This window comes from Fundulus heteroclitus, chromosome 3 (assembly GCF_011125445.2).
Source record: "Fundulus heteroclitus isolate FHET01 chromosome 3, MU-UCD_Fhet_4.1, whole genome shotgun sequence".
Lineage (NCBI taxonomy): Eukaryota > Metazoa > Chordata > Actinopteri > Cyprinodontiformes > Fundulidae > Fundulus > Fundulus heteroclitus.
Window position 1 is genome coordinate 47017668 of NC_046363.1, and position 18676 is coordinate 47036343.

General features: G+C 49.9%; 1 protein-coding gene across 2 annotated transcripts; it reads right to left on the minus strand.

Annotated features, from left to right (window-relative positions):
• Nucleotides 1-3228: 3228 nt before the first annotated feature.
• LOC105922753 (ankyrin repeat domain-containing protein 34A) lies at nt 3229-16757 on the minus strand. Of its 2 annotated transcripts, none has more exons than XM_036135655.1 (2): nt 15215-16757; nt 3229-5861 (listed from the first exon to the last, which is right to left on the minus strand). In XM_036135655.1, exon 2 carries the CDS (start codon nt 5779-5781, stop codon nt 4192-4194), a length of 1590 nt encoding a protein of 529 aa, XP_035991548.1. In that variant the 5' UTR covers nt 5782-5861; nt 15215-16757; the 3' UTR covers nt 3229-4191. The 2 variants fall into 2 exon arrangements, with proteins under 2 accessions (XP_035991548.1, XP_012714134.2); XM_012858680.3 differs by lacking the exon at nt 15215-16757 and adding an exon at nt 6112-7270.
• Nucleotides 16758-18676: the final 1919 nt, after the last annotated feature.

Sequence of the window (18676 nt, forward strand, 5' to 3'; positions counted from 1 at the left end):
CAGGCTTCAGAGCTCATCGTAGCACTGAAACAGCTCTGGTGAAGGTCACTAATGATATTCTCATGGCCTCAGATAATGGACTTGTGTCTATACTTGTCCTGTTAGATCTCAGTGCTGCGTTTGATACAGTTGATCACAATATTCTCCTACAAAGACTTGAACATACTGTAGGGATTAAGGGGAAAGCATTAGGCTGGTTTAAATCTTATCTGTCGGACAGATTCCAGTTTGTTCATGTTAATAATAAATCTTCCTCAAACTCTAGGGTCACTTGTGGAGTACCACAGGGTTCAGTCCTTGGACCAATTCAGATACAGGGGAGGGACATTATGAATATTTAACTGATGAATTCCTTCTTATTTTTTTCACCAGATGTGACCTTTCCTCGTTATATTTACTGCAGTTAAACAAAACATGTAAAATTGTTTCTTCTATATGGTGTTGATCACTTAAACCTGTTTTATGCTTCCCAATCTAATGTAATGTACTGTTTAAATTACTGTCCCAACATGATACGATTATCTGTTCTTGTCTTTCCTATCTTCAGAGCTGCTTTCTATACATTATCAATTAAACCAAATAAAAGTATTCCAGTGGTTCTGCTCTCCATCTAATCTGCCTTTGAACATTTAGTTAAAAAATTCAGTCACATTTCTGTGTGAAATGCTTCAGCACACCTGACTCCAACAGGAGCTCTGCAGAGCTTGGCTGCAGGCTGGTGAGGTAGTTTAGCGTCTGATTCAGGTGCGCAGGGACTCACCTGAAAGCTGCAGGATTACAGTTTGTGACCCCTGCCTTAGAGCCGAGGTCTTCAGAACCGCCCGTCCTGCATGTTTTCCTGACTTTGCTAAATGAGTGATTAACATGACTGCTGAGGAGCTCCTGCAGGTATTTGTTCAGGTGTGGTGGAGCAGAGGAGCCTGAGGACGTCTGATGGTCTTGGAGGTTCTAGATCTGGTTCAGTTTTCTGTCTGATGGTCTTGGAGGTTCTAGATCTGGTTCAGAGTCTGTTCATGGTGGGACGGCTTGGAGGAAGGACAGACTGTCCACCAGGTTCTGAATAGGCGTGTAAATCAGCAGCTTTATTACCATAAAATGTTATACTGATTGGATGACGAGACGATGTTTCTGATTAATATGATGCAATATTATTTGCCTAACATTATTCATATTGATGCCAACAAAGAAAAAAACATATTAACCATTTTATTTCTAAGCTTTTACATGTATCAGGCGTTTAAATCAAAATGAGAATTCCTCTCATTTTAAAATAATATATATGATAATAGATCTCATGCCTGAATTTCAAAACGACGACGATACGGGTCGGTAGTTTAATTTTGCGTGGATCTTAATGGCTCGTTAATCATTTAATTAATACATAGATGTGTTGCTGCACCTCTAGATCTGAAAGCACATTCTTTCTGCCGCAGATCTAGACTTTGAGAACTTCTAGTTTTACTGATCTACATCCTCTTTGAAAGTCAGAACAGGAGCAGGAAAACAGAACTGAGCTCAATTCTCTTCTGTTCTGATCCAGTTTAGTCTTCTGCAGGAATAATATGGTTCTGACCCTGATCCAGCTCTATTATAACACCGGCCCAAAAGCCTCCTAATAAAAACAACCTGAGCTCACTGCTGGTACCAGAGCCCAGATGTTCAGACTCCACTAAAATGCCACAACATAAAGTGGAGGAAAGGTTCTTTAATTAGAACTAAATTCATGTGGAAGTTGTTACCGCTGCGTCCCTCTTTTGCTCTGGGCTTTGGGCCGGGTCAGAACAGGAACACAGAACTTCAGAGTGACTTCATCACTGGTTTATTGGCACATTTCTGTTGAGAACAATCATATCATCAGAGTCCCGCGGCGCCCCCTGCTGATGTGACACCACAGCCCATATTGCACAAATGTATTTACAGTCAGCAGGTTCTGGTTCCTTCATTCAAAACTTCTTTGGGATTTCTAAAACATCGACCTCAGCGTCTGTTAAGGTTTATCCGAGCAGAGATCCAACGTTGAGCTGAAGAGCAGCAGGTCCAGCCCTGAGCTGCAGGAGAGCTGCAGCAGCGAGGTCCACACGGCCGTCCAGGAGGACAAACCCCAGCAGGAGCTCCAGGTCTTTGTCCCTCAGAAGGACGACTTCGGTGCAAATAGTGCATCTGTAAACGTTAAACAGGTCACCTCTCATTTCCTTTGCTTCAGTCTCTGAACAAGTGAGGAGGTCAGAGGAGTAACGAGCGACCCGTCCATCAGCGAGGAAAGGAGGAGCTGGATGCTCCTCTTAGAAGAACATGAAGGTCAGCTGCACACACCAAACATCTACAGCTGCTTCTCCACTAAAAAGTGCTTCTCTAACAACAAAGCAAATGTTCTACACATCCATATAGGGAAACTTTCAGGATTAAATTCTGTTAATGATTCTGACTTCCAGCTCATGAAAACCCGAATCAGTTTGCCGTAGAACCAAAATATTAAATCAGACCAATCAAACCCTTTTTACGCCAGAAACCCGGTCCTGTTGTACAATATCTCCAGCGTATGGTCCGTATCTGCAGCCAGAACAGCCCGAGGTTCTGCTGAGGGGTTCTGGAAGCCCGGCTTGCCTTGACAGCAGCCTTCAGGTCATCTGAACTGCTGGTTCTGGTGTTGCTCAGGTTCCTCAATCCTCCATAGATTTTCTGGAGGGTTTGGGCCAGAGCTGGAGGTGCTTTGGCGGTGTGGACTGGTACCAGTCCTGTTTAGGATGACCCTGGTACCAGTGTCTGCTGGACATCTGAACATTTCTGCAAAGAAAGCTGTTTTTATTGGTCTGATGTGATATTCTAATTTTCTCAGAAAGTTTCAAATAACTTTAAGCCAAAATCATCTAAATTAACAGAAGTAGAATTTGAGATATTTAATATATTTATACGTTTGGATGACCTCTGTAAAACAAGTTTCATCATGAGCTGAATTATTGAATTATTGAATTTAGTGAGACCAAAGATTCAGATGAAGCCTGACCTGAGATCAGTGCATCAGGAACCTGTCAGTGAGTGACAGTTCCTGCTGTGACCACCAGGTGTCAGTCTCTGCCTGACACAGCACCATCACGCTTATCTGTAGTGAGGTTCTGTGGACTGGTTCTGTGCCAACATGGTCGCCCTGGTTCTCTGGGCCAGGGTCCTGTAATGTTTTGGAGCAGGGACAATCTAAAGCATGCAGGTTACTGACCCCCCCCCCCCCCCCCCCCCCCCCCCAGCATGTGGCCCAGCATGGTGCAGGAGTTGTGGAGTAACTCCAGCTATAAACTCTGCATCACATCAGCTGCACGCTGTCACTGATTGCATTGTTCCTGTCAAATACATCAATTAATATTCATATTTTAAATTACAGGACTGGTTCTGATTATCTCTCAGACGGACTCTGGAGCATCCTCCCTAAAACATCTCTGTCACCCACAGCTCTGTGACCCCCTCCAGATGTGGAGCAGAGGCATAACCTGAGGGTCAACTCAGACCCCCGTGGTTCCCCAGGGTTGATGCTGATAACGTGCAGAACGTGGACAGTTTGATCTAAACAGGGGTGCAGTAATCTTAGTTAGGAGGTAGAGAAAGGAGTGGTGCCTCTAGAGCAGGAGCACAGCTCCTCCTGCTGGTCAGCCGAGTCCTACAGGAGATCTTCTGCTGCTCCAACCAGCGCTTCCTTCTCCGTATGACCACCTGATCATCCTGCCGGCCGTTTTAAGAAGGGCGTGGTGCTTCCATCCTCACCTTTTCTGTCTGTAGATGTTTCAGGGTTGGACTGGTCAGCACCTTCACTACTCATGGTGACTAAGATGTGGTTTGGTTACAATCCTACCCAACTGTCTCTGAACCCAGTTTGGTCTAAGGAAACCACCGGTTTGGTGTTTCACATGGTGGATGTTCTGTCCTGAAAGAGTGCAGATCTGGGGAGCTGATGGAGAGTTCTGATTCTTTAAACGGGGATCTCTCTGACTGCTGCAGGGAACAGACCAACGGATCACATCCATCCTTTTAACATAAACCTCATAGAGACTAAAACTGGGCCAATCAGGTAGTTTCAAACCAAGCTACTCTCTTCAGAACCTGGTGTTGGCTTGGACTCTCTGAGATGAAGAGGCTTTATAATAGATCACCCTCCCAATAAGTCCAATGCAGCTGCTCCTCATGCTTTGTTCCCTTCTGTCATCAGTCCCCATTGGACTCGGCAACCTTTTCAGCCAGGATCTCCTGGAAGGTGGAGAGCTGCTTCATCTGCTCTGTCTGCATTGAGTGTCTTCTCATCAGCTTCTTCTTCATCTTGAACTCAGGGCCCCGTTTGGGTGACGTTGGGGCCATGGGGACCAGGATCTTATGTCCGCAGTGCATGGGTGAAGTGGGCTTCCCGTTGGCCCGGATGTCAGGGATGGGTCTTTGGGGGTTCACGTTGAGAGGAGGCAGGAAGCCTGGCCTGGTATGCGAGATGTGGTCCAGCAGCAGCGTTCCAGAGCCCCGGCGTTCCAGGAGACCCGGGGGACGCCGGCGCATAGTGATGGGGGACACAGAGTTGGGAATGTTCTCCAGAGACTCCCTGGAAGAGCTGGTTACCAGGGACAGGGGGGAGGCATTATATCTTCGCCGCTCCACAGACATCCGACCAGAGTCTGGAGAGCCAGGGATGGACTCTGGACAGAGGTGGGTGTCCGACTCGTAGTGTTCCATGCGGGTCAGTTTAGGGTGTGCCAGAACCCGGGCCACCGTTGCTCCAGGTCCTCCAGCATTCTCCTGGGGCTCAGGAGCTGTGTTCCTACGGTACAGGATCTGGTGCTGCTGGACCTTGTCAGCCCAAGAAGGGGCAGAAAGGCTCGTGCAATCCTCGGAGCAGGACCGGTCGATGGGTTTAGGAGAACACGGGTCATGTGTCTCAATACTGTGCCGGCGTGACAACCGAGGTCGGACCGGTTCCGAGATAGACAGGCCATTCATCTCAGAGACCACTCTGCTCAGGTCGCTGCTTCCCTCCTCCTCCAGACCCTGGTCCAGTCTTTCCTGAGGAACTCCGTTCAGCACCGAGGGCGCCACCAGGCCCCACGGCTCTGAGTTCAGCCTTTTCAGGAGCTTTCGGGGAGGAGGCCTCTTCTCACCTGGAGGCCGAGCGGAAGGCAGAGGAAGTGCTGAGGTGAGGGCAAAGCTGAAGATCCCCTCCTCGTCTCCTGCTGGTGAGGAAGTGCCAATCTCCACGTCTGAGGGCGACATGCAGGCAGGAGACAGTTTGTCCACAACGCCCGGAGAGGGCGGCGAGTTCAGGTACTGTTTGGTCTTCTTTGTACCCGACGGTGACGTGTCAGTGGTGATGATGATCACCTCTTTGCCTTTGGCCTTGCAGGCGTCCAGGAGCACCTGCAGGGTCTCGCGGTCTCCCTTGTTGATGGCGTGGATGAGGGCGGAAGCACCAGAATAGTCTTTGAGGCTGGGATCCGCTCCGTTCTCCAGCAGCAGCGACACCACCTCCTTCCCCGCCTGCTCGGCACAGGCGTGCATCAGCGCGGTGCGGCCGCTCTTGTCGGGGATGTTTGGGTCGGCTCCTTTCTCCAGCAGGTATCGCACCATCCTCTGGCGGGTTTGCGGGTCATCGTAGCTCCCCAGGCAGGCGGCAGAAATGGGAGTCTCGCCTCGTTCGTTGCCTTCATTTATGTAAGCGCCGCCCTCCAGCAGCAAGCGGGCCAGTCGCAGCTTTCCCTGGAAGACGGCTTTGAGGAGAGCGTTCCCCTCGGACTGCGGGGGTCCTCCATCTCCCATGATCCTTTGCCTCTCCTCACACCTTCTGCCCAGTGGAAGCTCGCTCAAGGCTGGACATCCTCTCTAAAAAGTCACATGACCTGCAGGAGGACACAGAGGTTAGATGTTACGTGTTAAGAGACATGTGGACGGAGCAGAAATGCTGCCATGTGACTGATGATGAGAAGCAATCTGACGTCATGAGGAGATGAGGCAGTTTTTAACAAAACTCAGAGGAGTCTCACTGCCTCAGAGCAGATGTCCTGCCCAGCCGCTGATGACTTTAACAGGCTTTAATCTTTTTGTTCACTGAATGATTATCAGTTCAGTCAAACCAAATAATGTGGTTACCACTTCTGACCAACAGGGGCGCTGTTGCTGCAGCCAATGCAGCGTGATTGCTCCTCTTTCTTCTACAGCAGCGAATGAATGAGAAATAAAGAATGTGAAAAGGTGGAAGAAGCTGTTAGTTCTGTTCATTGTGGATTATTAGTCAGAAAGTTTATTTATAAAGCTTAGAAATCAGAAAGTTAGAGACAAATGTAAAGATGATTGACAATAATTAATAATTTTTCCAACATGGCGCTGCGCACACAGCAGCTCGTTACGTCGGCTCTGTCTTCTCTTTTCCTACTTTCTCTTCTTTATAGTGTTTTTTGGACTGTTTTTCTACCAGTTAATATCCTATCTGTTCTTCTGTAAATACCTACACAGAGAAAGCCAACTTTTTGGACTGTGGTGCTGAGCTTTCTCTGCTGCCCTGCTCCCACCCCACTGAGAAACCTGACATCCCCGCAGACAAACGGAGGAAACGGAGAGGCTGCAGGGGCGGCAGGACGAAGCGGAGGAAAGGTTATTTACCATCGGTTATCATGGGAAACGTTAGATCTCTCCGGAACAAGACCGAGGAGCTCGCAGCACTAATTCGTTTCCAGAGGAGGTACAGAGACGCTAGTATCATGTGCTTCATGGAGACGTGGTTAGATGGATCTGTCCCGGACTCAGTGAGCTCCCTGAACGGCTTTAAACTCATCCGTGCGGACAGGACTTTGGCGGAGAGCGGGAAAAAAGAGAGGAAGGGGGGCTGGAGGTGTTTGTGAGTGAGAGATGGTGCAGGGCGGCGCATGTTCACGTGAAGCAGCAGATCTGCAGCTCGGATGTTGAATAACTCGCAGTGAGTTTAAGTCCTTATTACTTGCCGTGGGAGTTTGGCCACATGATCGTGCTCTGTGTTTATATCCCTCCCTCTGCGGACGCCGCCGCTGCGTGTGAGCGGATCCACGGCGCGGTAAACAACCTGCAGGCGGAACGCCCCCGCGCTCTCCTGCTGATCACTGGGGACTTCAACCACGCCTTCCTGCTGATCACTAGGGACTTCAACCACACCTTCCTCCGCTCCACCCTCCCCACGCTCACCCAGTACGTCACGTTTGCTACAAGGGACAATAAAACGCTGGACCTTTTTCATGCAAATGTTAAAGACGCCTACACCTCCGCCCCCCTCCCCCCACTCGGACGCTCGGATCACAACCTCGTCTACCTGCCCCCCCCCCCCCCCCCCCATTACACTCCACTGGTGAGGAGGACAATAGCGCAGAAGAAGTCAGTGAAAGCTTGGTCAGATGAGGCCAGTGAGAAGCTGAAGGATTGTTTCAGATCCACAGACTGGAGCATGTTCCAAAGCTCTCATGATGATGACATCAACAGCCTGACTGAATGCATCACTGACTACATGAACTTCTGTGTGGAGAGCATCGTGCCTACACGACGGCTATGATGCTTTCCAAACAACCCCCGCTGGGTGACCCCTGAGCTGAAAGTCCTCCTGAACCAGAAGAAGAGGGCTTTCTACTCAGGGGACAGAGAGGAGCAGCGTAGAGTCCAGCGGGAGCTCCAGTGGAAGATCAGGGCAGCAAAGGATTATGGGAAGAAGATGGAGGAGCAGCTGGCGCAGCGTCAGGGATGTGTGGAGAAGTCTGAAGAACATCTCCGGCTTTGGGCAGAGGACCAGCAGAGCTGCAGACGGTGACACCAAGTTTGCAGATGAGTTAAACACATTCTTCACTCGGTTTGCCTCCCCCCACACTGGCCCCCTCCCTGCCGTCAACTCTCCACACGTCTCCAACCACCAGCCCTCCAGAGATCTAACACCCCCCCCCCACCACCACCACCACCACCACCACCAACACTCTCATCAACCCCAGACCCATCCACACCTTCAGCCCTACCTTCCTCCCCCCTCACAGTCACACCAATGCAGGTGAGAGGTCAGCTGACGAGGCTGAATCATAGGAAAGCCTCAGGACCGGACGGCATCCCCCCTCTCCCCCCCCCCCCCCCAGGCTGCTGAGGACCTGTGCAGACGAGCTCTGTGAAGTCCTCAGCTACATCTACAACCTGAGCCTCAGCCTGGGGGTGGTGCCCACCCTGTGGAAGACCTCCTGTGTGGTTCCGGTTCCCAAAACGCCGCACGCCAGGGAACCAGCCGACTTCAGACCAGTCTCCCTGACCTCCCACCTGATGAAGACCATGGAGCGCCTCATCCTAGCTCACCTGCGCACTGTGGTGAGCCCCACCCTGGACCTGCTGCAGTTTGCCTACCGGCCCAACATGGGAGTAGAGGATGCCATCATCTACCTGCTGCAGCGGGCGCTCACCCACCTGGAGACCACCGGGAGCGCTGTGAGAGTCATGTTCTTTGACTTCTCCAGCGCTTTCAACACCATCAGACCGGTGCTGCTGAGGGGGAAGCTGGAGGACACTGGGGTGGACAAACTTCTGGCTGACTGGACCATTGACTACCTCACTGACCATGGACTACCTCACTGACCATGGACTACCTCACTGACCGTCGACTACCTCACTGACCATGGACTACCTCACTGACCGTCGACTACCTCACTGACCATGGACTACCTCACTGACCGTCGACTACCTCACTGACCATGGACTACCTCACTGACCATGGACTACCTCACTGACCATGGACTACCTCACTGACCGTCGACTACCTCACTGACCATCTACTACCTCACTGACCATGGACTACCTCACTGACCGTCGACTACCTCACTGACCATGGACTACCTCACTGACCATGGACTACCTCACTGACCATCGACTACCTCACTGACCATGGACTACCTCACTGACCGTCGACTACCTCACTGACCATGGACTACCTCACTGACCGTCGACTACCTCACTGACCATCTACTACCTCACTGACCATGGACTACCTCACTGACCGTCGACTACCTCACTGACCATGGACTACCTCACTGACCATAGACTACCTCACTGACCATAGACTACCTCACTGACCATCTACTACCTCACTGACCATCGACTACCTCACTGACCATGGACTACCTCACTGACCGTCGACTACCTCACTGACCATGGACTACCTCACTGACCGTCGACTACCTCACTGACCATGGACTACCTCACTGACCATGGACTACCTCACTGACCATCGACTACCTCACTGACCATGGACTACCTCACTGACCATGGACTACCTCACTGACCGTCGACTACCTCACTGACCATCAACTACCTCACTGACCATCTACTACCTCACTGACCATGGACTACCTCACTGACCATGGACTACCTCACTGACCATCGACTACCTCACTGACCATGGACTACCTCACTGACCATGGACTACCTCACTGACCGTCGACTACCTCACTGACCATGGACTACCTCACTGACCGTCGACTACCTCACTGACCATCAACTACCTCACTGACCATAGACTACCTCACTGACCATGGACTACCTCACTGACCGTCGACTACCTCACTGACCATGGACTACCTCACTGACCATGGACTACCTCACTGACCATCGACTACCTCACTGACCATGGACTACCTCACTGACCATGGCCTACCTCACTGACCGTCGACTACCTCACTGACCATGGACTACCTCACTGACCGTCGACTACCTCACTGACCATCAACTACCTCACTGACCATAGACTACCTCACTGACCATGGACTACCTCACTGACCATCTACTACCTCACTGACCATCTACTACCTCACTGACCATGGACTACCTCACTGACCATGGACTACCTCACTGACCATCGACTACCTCAATGACCATGAACTACCTCAGTGACCATAGACTACCTCACTGACCATCTACTACCTCACTGACCATGGACTACCTCAATGACCATCGACTACCTCAATGACCATGAACTACCTCACTGACCATAGACTACCTCACTGACCATCTACTACCTCACTGACCATGGACTACCTCACTGACCGTCGACTACCTCAATGACCATGAACTACCTCACTGACCATAGACTACCTCACTGACCATGGAATACCTCACTAACCATAGACTACCTCACTGACCATGGACTACCTCACTGACCATAGACTACCTCACTGACCATGGACTACCTCACTGACCATGGAATACCTCACTAACCATAGACTACCTCACTGACCATCGACTACCTCACTGACCATGGACTACCTCACTGACCATGGACTACCTCACTGACCGTCGACTACCTCACTGACCATGGACTACCTCACTGACCGTCGACTACCTCAATGACCATGAACTACCTCACTGACCATAGACTACCTCAATGACCATGAACTACCTCACTGACCATAGACTACCTCACTGACCATCGACTACCTCACTGACCATGGAATACCTCACTAACCATAGACTACCTCACTGACCATAGACTACCTCACTGACCATGGACTACCTCACTGACCATCAACTACCTCACTGACCATGGACTACCTCACTGACCATCAACTACCTCACTGACCATAGACTACCTCAATGACCATGGACTACCTCACTGACCATGGACTACCTCACTGACCATGGACTACCTCACTGACCGCCCTCAGTACGTGCGGCTGCACGGCTGTCAGTCAGAGGTGGCACTCTGCAGCACCGAGGCCCCCAGGGCAACGTTCTGTCTTTGTTTCTTTTCACCCTCTACACCTCGGACTTCACCTACAACACGGACAGCTGCCACCTTCAGAAGTTCTCTGACAACTCGGCCATTGTGGGCTGTGTGTCTGAGGGGAACGAGCTGGAGTACCGGTCGGTCATCATGGACTTTGTGGACTGGTGTGAGAAGAACCATCTGTGCTTAAACACCAGTAAGACCAAGGAGATGGTGATGGACTTCAGGAGAAGACCCCCACCTCACTCACCTGTGAACATCCAGGGGCAGGACATAGAAACTGTGGAGAGTTTCAGATACCTGGGTGTTCACGTCAATAATAAACTGGACTGGACTCATAACACAGACGCTCTGTATAAGAAGGGCCAGAGCCGCCTCCACCTCCTGAGGAGGCTGAGGTCCTTTGGAGTGAGCAGGCCTCTGCTAAAGACCTTCTATGACTCTGTGGTGGCCTCAGCCCTCCTCTACGCTGTCGTCTGCTGGGCTCCTGGCAGCACAGAGCGGGACAGAAAGAGGCTGAATAAGCTGGTGAGGAAGGCCACTTCTGTCCTGGGCTGCTCTCTGGACTCTGTGGAGGAAGTGGCTGAGAGGAGGGTGTTGTCCAAGCTCACATCCATCATGGACAACACCTTCCACCCCCTGCACCAGACTGTAGAGGAGCTGAGCAGCTCCTTTAGTCTAGGAACCCTCACTGGTGCTAAGAAGCCTTAAGATTTCCCACAATCCTTAGCGTGCCATGGCGTATTATCATAGCCTCCTCACAGAAATCAACTAAAACCTCCGTAGAGCAGAGAGCGTCTCTCTGTAGCTCATCTCCAGAAGGCTGTAGGATCTGACTCCATCCTCCATGATTCTGACTCCATCCTCCATGTTTCTGACTCCATCCTCTGTGGTCTCTGACTCCATCCTCCATGTCTCTGACTCCATCCTCCATGATTCTGACTCCATCCTCCATGTTTCTGACTCCATCCTCCGTGGTCTCTGACTCCATCCTCCATGTCTCTGACTCCATCCTCCATGATTCTGACTCCATCCTCCATGTTTCTGACTCCATCCTCCGTGGTCTCTGACTCCATCCTCCATGTTTCTTACTCCATCCTCCATGTTTCTGACTCCATCCTCCATGTTTCTGACTCCATCCTCCACGTTTCTGACTCCATCCTCCATGTTTCTGACTCCATCCTCCAGGTTTCTGACTCCATCCTCCACGTTTCTGACTCCATCCTCCACGTTTCTGACTCCATCCTCCATGTTTCTGACTCCATCCTCCATGTTTCTGACTCCATCCTCCAGGTTTCTGACTCCATCCTCCATGTTTCTGACTCCATCCTCCACGTTTCTGACTCCATCCTCCATGTTTCTGACTCCATCCTCCATGTTTCTGACTCCATCCTCCAGGTTTCTGACTCCATCCTCCATGTTTCTGACTCCATCCTCCACGTTTCTGACTCCATCATCCACGTTTCTTACTCCATCCTCCATGTTTCTGACTCCATCCTCCATGTTTCTGACTCCATCCTCCAGGTTTCTGACTCCATCCTCCATGTTTCTGACTCCATCCTCCATGTTTCTGACTCCATCCTCCATGTTTCTGACTCCATCCTCCAGGTTTCTGACTCCATCCTCCACGTTTCTTACTCCATCCTCCATGTTTCTGACTCCATCCTCCAGGTTTCTGACTCCATCCTCCATGTTTCTGACTCCATCCTCCATGTCTCTGACTCCATCCTCCATGTTTCTGACTCCATCCTCCATGTCTCTGACTCCATCCTCCATGTTTCTGACTCCATCCTCCATGTCTCTGACTCCATCCTCCAGGTTTCTGACTCCATCCTCCATGTTTCTGACTCCATCCTCCATGTTTCTGACTCCATCCTCCACGTTTCTGACTCCATCCTCCATGTTTCTGACTCCATCCTCCATGTCTCTGACTCCATCCTCCATGTTTCTGACTCCATCCTCCATGTCTCTGACTCCATCCTCCATGTCTCTGACTCCATCCTCCATGTTTCTGACTCCATCCTCCATGTCTCTGACTCCATCCTCCATGTCTCTGACTCCATCCTCCGTGGTCTCTGACTCCATCCTCCATGTTTCTGACTCCATCCTCCATGTCTCTGACTCCATCCTCCATGTTTCTGACTCCATCCTCCATGTCTCTGACTCCATCCTCCATGTTTCTGACTCCATCCTCCATGTCTCTGACTCCATCCTCCATGTCTCTGACTCCATCCTCCATGTTTCTGACTCCATCCTCCAGGTTTCTGACTCCATCCTCCATGTTTCTGACTCCATCCTCCATGTCTCTGACTCCATCCTCCATGTTTCTGACTCCATCCTCCATGTCTCTGACTCCATCCTCCATGTTTCTGACTCCATCCTCCATGTCTCTGACTCCATCCTCCATGTTTCTGACTCCATCCTCCATGTTTCTGACTCCATCCTCCATGTCTCTGACTCCATCCTCCATGTTTCTGACTCCATCCTCCATGTCTCTGACTCCATCCTCCATGTCTCTGACTCCATCCTCCATGTTTCTGACTCCATCCTCCATGTTTCTGACTCCATCCTCCATGTTTCTGACTCCATCCTCCATGTTTCTGACTCCATGATTCAGACTCCATCCTCCATGTTTCTGACTCCATCCTCCGTGGTCTCTGACTCCATCCTCCATGTTTCTGACTCCATCCTCCGTGGTCTCTGACTCCATCCTCCATGTTTCTGACTCCATGTTTCTGACTCCATCCTCCATGTTTCTGACTCCATCCTCCATGTCTCTGACTCCATCCTCCGTGTTTCTGACTCCATCCTCCATGTTTCTGACTCCATCCTCCATGTTTCTGACTCCATCCTCCAGGTTTCTGACTCCATCCTCCATGTTTCTGACTCCATCCTCCAGGTTTCTGACTCCATCCTCCATGTTTCTGACTCCATCCTCCATGTTTCTGACTCCATCCTCCAGGTTTCTGACTCCATCCTCCAGGTTTCTGACTCCATCCTCCGTGTCTCTGACTCCATCCTCCATGTCTCTGACTCCATCCTCCATGTCTCTGACTCCATCCTCCATGTTTCTGACTCCATCCTCCACGTCTCTGACTCCATCCTCCATGATTCTGACTCCATCCTCCATGTTTCTGACTCCATCCTCCATGTTTCCGTCACTAATGACGTCAGAGTTAAAGGCTGGAATCAGCTCAGCAGCTGAAGCTGACTGAAGCTGATGGAGTTCGGCTGACCCAGGAAAGGTCAGGGAGCAGGAGGTAGGAGTTAGGAGGTAGGAGGTAGGAACAGGAGCTAGGAGCTGTTATTAAACGTTTAAGATGGAGCCAGAGGGTCCTCCTGTTTTCTGTATTGAAACGTTTAAAATAACACTTTGATTTACTAAATGAAAGTACGATGGCTTCACATGGCTGTTGTTTTAGACTTGATTTATAACCTCACCCAGAAAGTGAGCCAGTAATACGTGAATACAACAACTGAGCATTTAGCAAAGAGGCTCCTTTAAATCCCCCCATGTTGAAGGAAAGCTGCACGTTTCCATACCGTGAGTATAAAGAGCTTTTAACCTTGTGCACATATAACAGCTCTGGTTCATCAGTCCAGAGAGGAGGCCTTCAGACGTGGAACAGAGTCCCGTAGAACCAGGCAGGAACACACCGACTGAAGAGGCGCTTCGCTCAAATTGCACCAGCAACCCTGCGTCTATGTGGAGAGGCCTGTGGGCGAACCCCCCCCCCCCCCCCCCCCCCCCCCGCCTCTGCTGGTACCAGTAGTTGGCTGACAAGGTGAACGGATGGATCCATCCATCCATCCATCTGTTCATCCATCCTCCCATCCCTCCATCCATCATTAATCCATCCATCATTAAATCATCCATCCATCCATCCATCCATCCATCCCTCCCTCCCTCCCTCCCTCCGGTCTACCGGTGTTGCTGTGCTAACACTCCTGACTGCTACGAGTAGCGGGGAACTCTGAGTCTTCAACTGATCCATTGATTCATTAAATCGGTTCCTTTTACTGACTCACCTGGATCAGACAGGAACCGCTGACTGCTGCTAAATAGGTTCTGACCCGTTATTGATCAGGGTCACGTGCCCTCACCTGGGCGTCTCGGTGAATCAGTCACGTGTCACAGGGTGATGATGAAGATGGGCTGTAAAGGAATGCAGCGTCACCTTTTCTACGTCACCGCTCCAGTCTGACGCACTGACTTTCTATATTTACTCACCGGCTGCGCGAGCGTGTGCGCGTGATCTGAGCGTGCCTGCGCGCCCATCACACGCACGCGGGGAGGAGATGGTCGGTGTATTTCTGCATTTAAACAGCTGCACGGCGCGCACGAGCACTAAAACACACGCGCGCGCCCACGGTGGATGCTGGTGGTGAAAATGGAGGGAAGAAGAGGAAAAAGAAGAAGAGAGGCGCTGCAGAGATGGAGGGAGCAAAAGATGGATGGATGAAGGAGGAGGCTTTTCTTACCGCAGCTGATGGAACGGCTTCCTCCTCTTCCTCAGCTCGTACCGACTGACTGATGGAGCCGCTGCGCGACACTCCTCCTCCTCCTCCTCCTACTCCTCTTCCTCCCAGCCTGATTTAGCCCTTAGAGCGGGTGCGCGTCGGATCCATGCAGTCAGATGTGAGCTGTTGCTGATCAGCAATCAGCAGGAAACAGCTGACATCCTGCTGTTTCCATGGTATCCACTAACTGCCCTGGTTATCCGGGAAAACATCCAGAAGATAAACTGACAAACTGCGGAATAACTGCGGAGCTTTTAGTTGCCTGCATGTTCAGGACGCAGCGGAGACGGAGACCAGGAGGCGCAGTAACATCGGCGGCCAGCAGGGGGCGCAGCTGCTGCACAACATTAGAGAGAGATAGAGCTTTAGGAGCACAGCGCTGGTACCAGCAGAACCACAGCTGGTACCAGCAGAACCACCAGAACTGGTAGCAGATATCCCCATGCATGCAGGGTGGGTTGGGGGGTTCCCTCTGGGATTATTAAAGTATTTCTGGTTCTGATTCTGGAGAACGGAGAAATCCTCCCGTCTCTAGAGCTCTGGACTCATTTTTACTCCCAACCAGAAATAGCTGCCAGGCAGACGAGATTAACCTTAAATGTTTTTCTAATAAGATTTAAAAGCTAGTTAAGTTTTTTCTGGTGCACTTAGAACTATTTTAGTTTTTAAAAGTTTAACATCCGTGCAACGCTGACTGTCTCCAGTGGTCAACGGGTGAGAGGCGGAGACGAGGACATTCTGGACACAGGGTAAAATCTAACAGCTTTATCAGACGTCCAGAAAGCTAAATAATGCCTTTTATAAACTCATGAGTTGTGGTTATTAATAGTTGTGCAATGACAGGCAAAGCAGAGACTGGTTATAGTAATGTGTGTTAAATTAAAGTGTTTGGCGTCATCCTAGCGTCCCTCACAAGCGTCCTGTTGTCCCACATGTGAGACTTGGTGTCCCTGGTCTGCAGAGTAAGCAGCAGATTTCTGCCATTCTAGTTCTAAGGGGAAGACTCAGGATCTGTGACACAAAATACGTTTAATCTGGTTTAGAACTGGCATCAGGTCCAGTCCTCATCAGTGGTGCCACCAGAGCAGGTCTAAAGAGCCCAGAGAGGCTTCCTTCCTGATCAGGGGCTCATCAGACCTTCTGTGGGCCGGATCGGGGACTGGACCTGGACCCTGGTGGCCAGCAGAGGTTCTGGTGGGTCTGCAGGTTTACTGAGGCTTTATATGAGGTTCAGTCAGAGGTGGACGTCCTTCTCTGACAACTAAAACTAAAGAAGACACAGAGAATCTAGAAGAGCCAACATCTGCTGGTTTGATTCCAGCAATCCGCCATCGACTGCCTAAGTGTCTTTGAGCATGACACTGGACCCAACAACCCTTCTGCGAGACTGAGCAGGTCCAGATGCAGGAGGCGAACAGCTCCACCATGCAGGAGGAAGGACACCCCTCCCTGAACCTGTAGATCCTCCTGGTGGTAGTTCTCCATCCTCCCAACAAGAAGAACAGCAGGTAAGCCTGAGCGTCTATGTTCCTAACAGAGCACTTTGCTCTCAGACTGCAGGTCTGCTGGTGGTTCCTAGAGTCTCTAAAAGTAGAATGGGAGGCAGATCCTTTAGCTATCAGGCTCCTCTCCCGTGGAACCAACTCCCAGTTTTGGTCCGTGAGGCAGACACCCCGTCTACTTTTAAGACTAATGTTAAAACTTTCCTTTGTGACAAAGCTTCTAGTCAGAGTGGCTCATGTTACCCTGAGCTACCTCTATAGTTATGCTGCTATAGGCTTAGGCTGCTGGAGGACATCAGGGTCTATTTCTCTCTCTCTGCTGAGTTCTCCTACTGCTCTCCACTCTGCATTGTTTGTTGTTATTTCAGCTTTAAACTTTTTGTTCTCTGTCTTTTTTCTTCATAGAAGGTACACCTGGTCTGGCGTTCTGTTAGCTGTGACATCATCAGGGGAGGCAGATCATCCTCTATTACCATCTAACATAGAAAGTACTCCTGGGTCAATGTGAGCTTCTGTGCTTTCTGTGTCTCTGCTCTGTCTTCTCTAACATAGAAAGTACTCCTGGGTCAATGTGAGCTTCTGAGCTTTCTGTGTCTCTGCTCTGTCTTCTCTAAGCCCCAGTGGGTGGAGGCAGATGAGCGTTCACACTGAGCCTGGTTCTGGTTCTGCTGGAGGTTCTCCTCCCTGTTAAAGGGGAGTTTTCCTCTCCACTGTCGCTTCATGCATGCTCAGTATGAGGGATTGCTGCAAAGCCATCAACAATGCAGACGACTGTCCACTGTGGCTCTACGCTCTTTCAGGAGGAGTGAATGCTGCTTGGAGAGACTTGATGCAACCTGCTGGGTTTCCTTAGAGAGGAAACTTTCTCACCAACCTGGAGGATCTGATGGAGGCTGACTTTGGAAAGAACCTTGAGATGATGTGATGTGGTTTGATGCTATATGAATAAAAACTGAATTGAATTGAATTGAATTAACACACACAGTAACACACACACACACACCCTGTTGCTATTATGGAAACCCAGTTTCTATGGCAACTGCTGAGCTGAATTCCTGCAGATGGTTTAGGGTAGACATGATGGTTCCCACCGTGACACGCAGCTTCTTCCTTATTAACACACATCCTGGCTGATGAAGCGTTGGAGCTGCAGAAGAACAAACGGTTTAACATTCTGGGGAGAACGTTAAACCGTTTGTTCTTCTGCATGATGTCTGTCTGACCTACCTCCTCCTCACTGCTCTTCCTCCTGCTATCCTCGTCTTCTTCTGTCCTGTCCAGGTTCCAGGTTACGCCGCCTCCTTCTCTACTTTCTTTCACTCTGATATATATATATATATATATATATATATATATATATATATATATATATATATATATATATATATATATAAATCAATACGGCTCACCTTGAACCAAAAAATAAAACAATTAAATGTGGTCTATGAAATATAAGGTCTCTCCCTCCAAAGACTTTGTTAGTTAATGAATTGATTTCTGATAAACAGATTGATTTATTTTGTCTCACAGAAACCTGGCTACAAGAGGACTACGTTAGTATAAATCAGTCAACCCCCTCCAGTTATTTAAATTTCCACATTCCCAGATCTGTGGGAAGAGGAGGAGGAGTGGCAACCATCTTTCAATCTGATTTATTAATTAGTCCCAGGCCAATTAATAACTACAGTTCTTTTGAACATTTAACCCTCAGTTTCCCTCATCCAAACTGCAAAGCAATAAAACCTCTTCTGTTTGTTGTTTTGTATCGTCCACCAGGCCCTTACTCTCAGTTTTTGGATCAGTTGTCAGACTTCTTATCTGATTTGGTGATAAATACTGATAAGGTTATTATAGTGTGTGATTTTAACATCCATGTTGACACAGAATGTGATAACCTTAGTGTAGCCTTTAAAACTATCCT

Coding starts and splice junctions, on each gene's coding strand:
- LOC105922753 (XM_036135655.1), bottom strand. CDS start 5,781: ATGGGAGATGGAGGACCCCCGCAGTCCGAGGGGAACGCTCTCCTCAAA.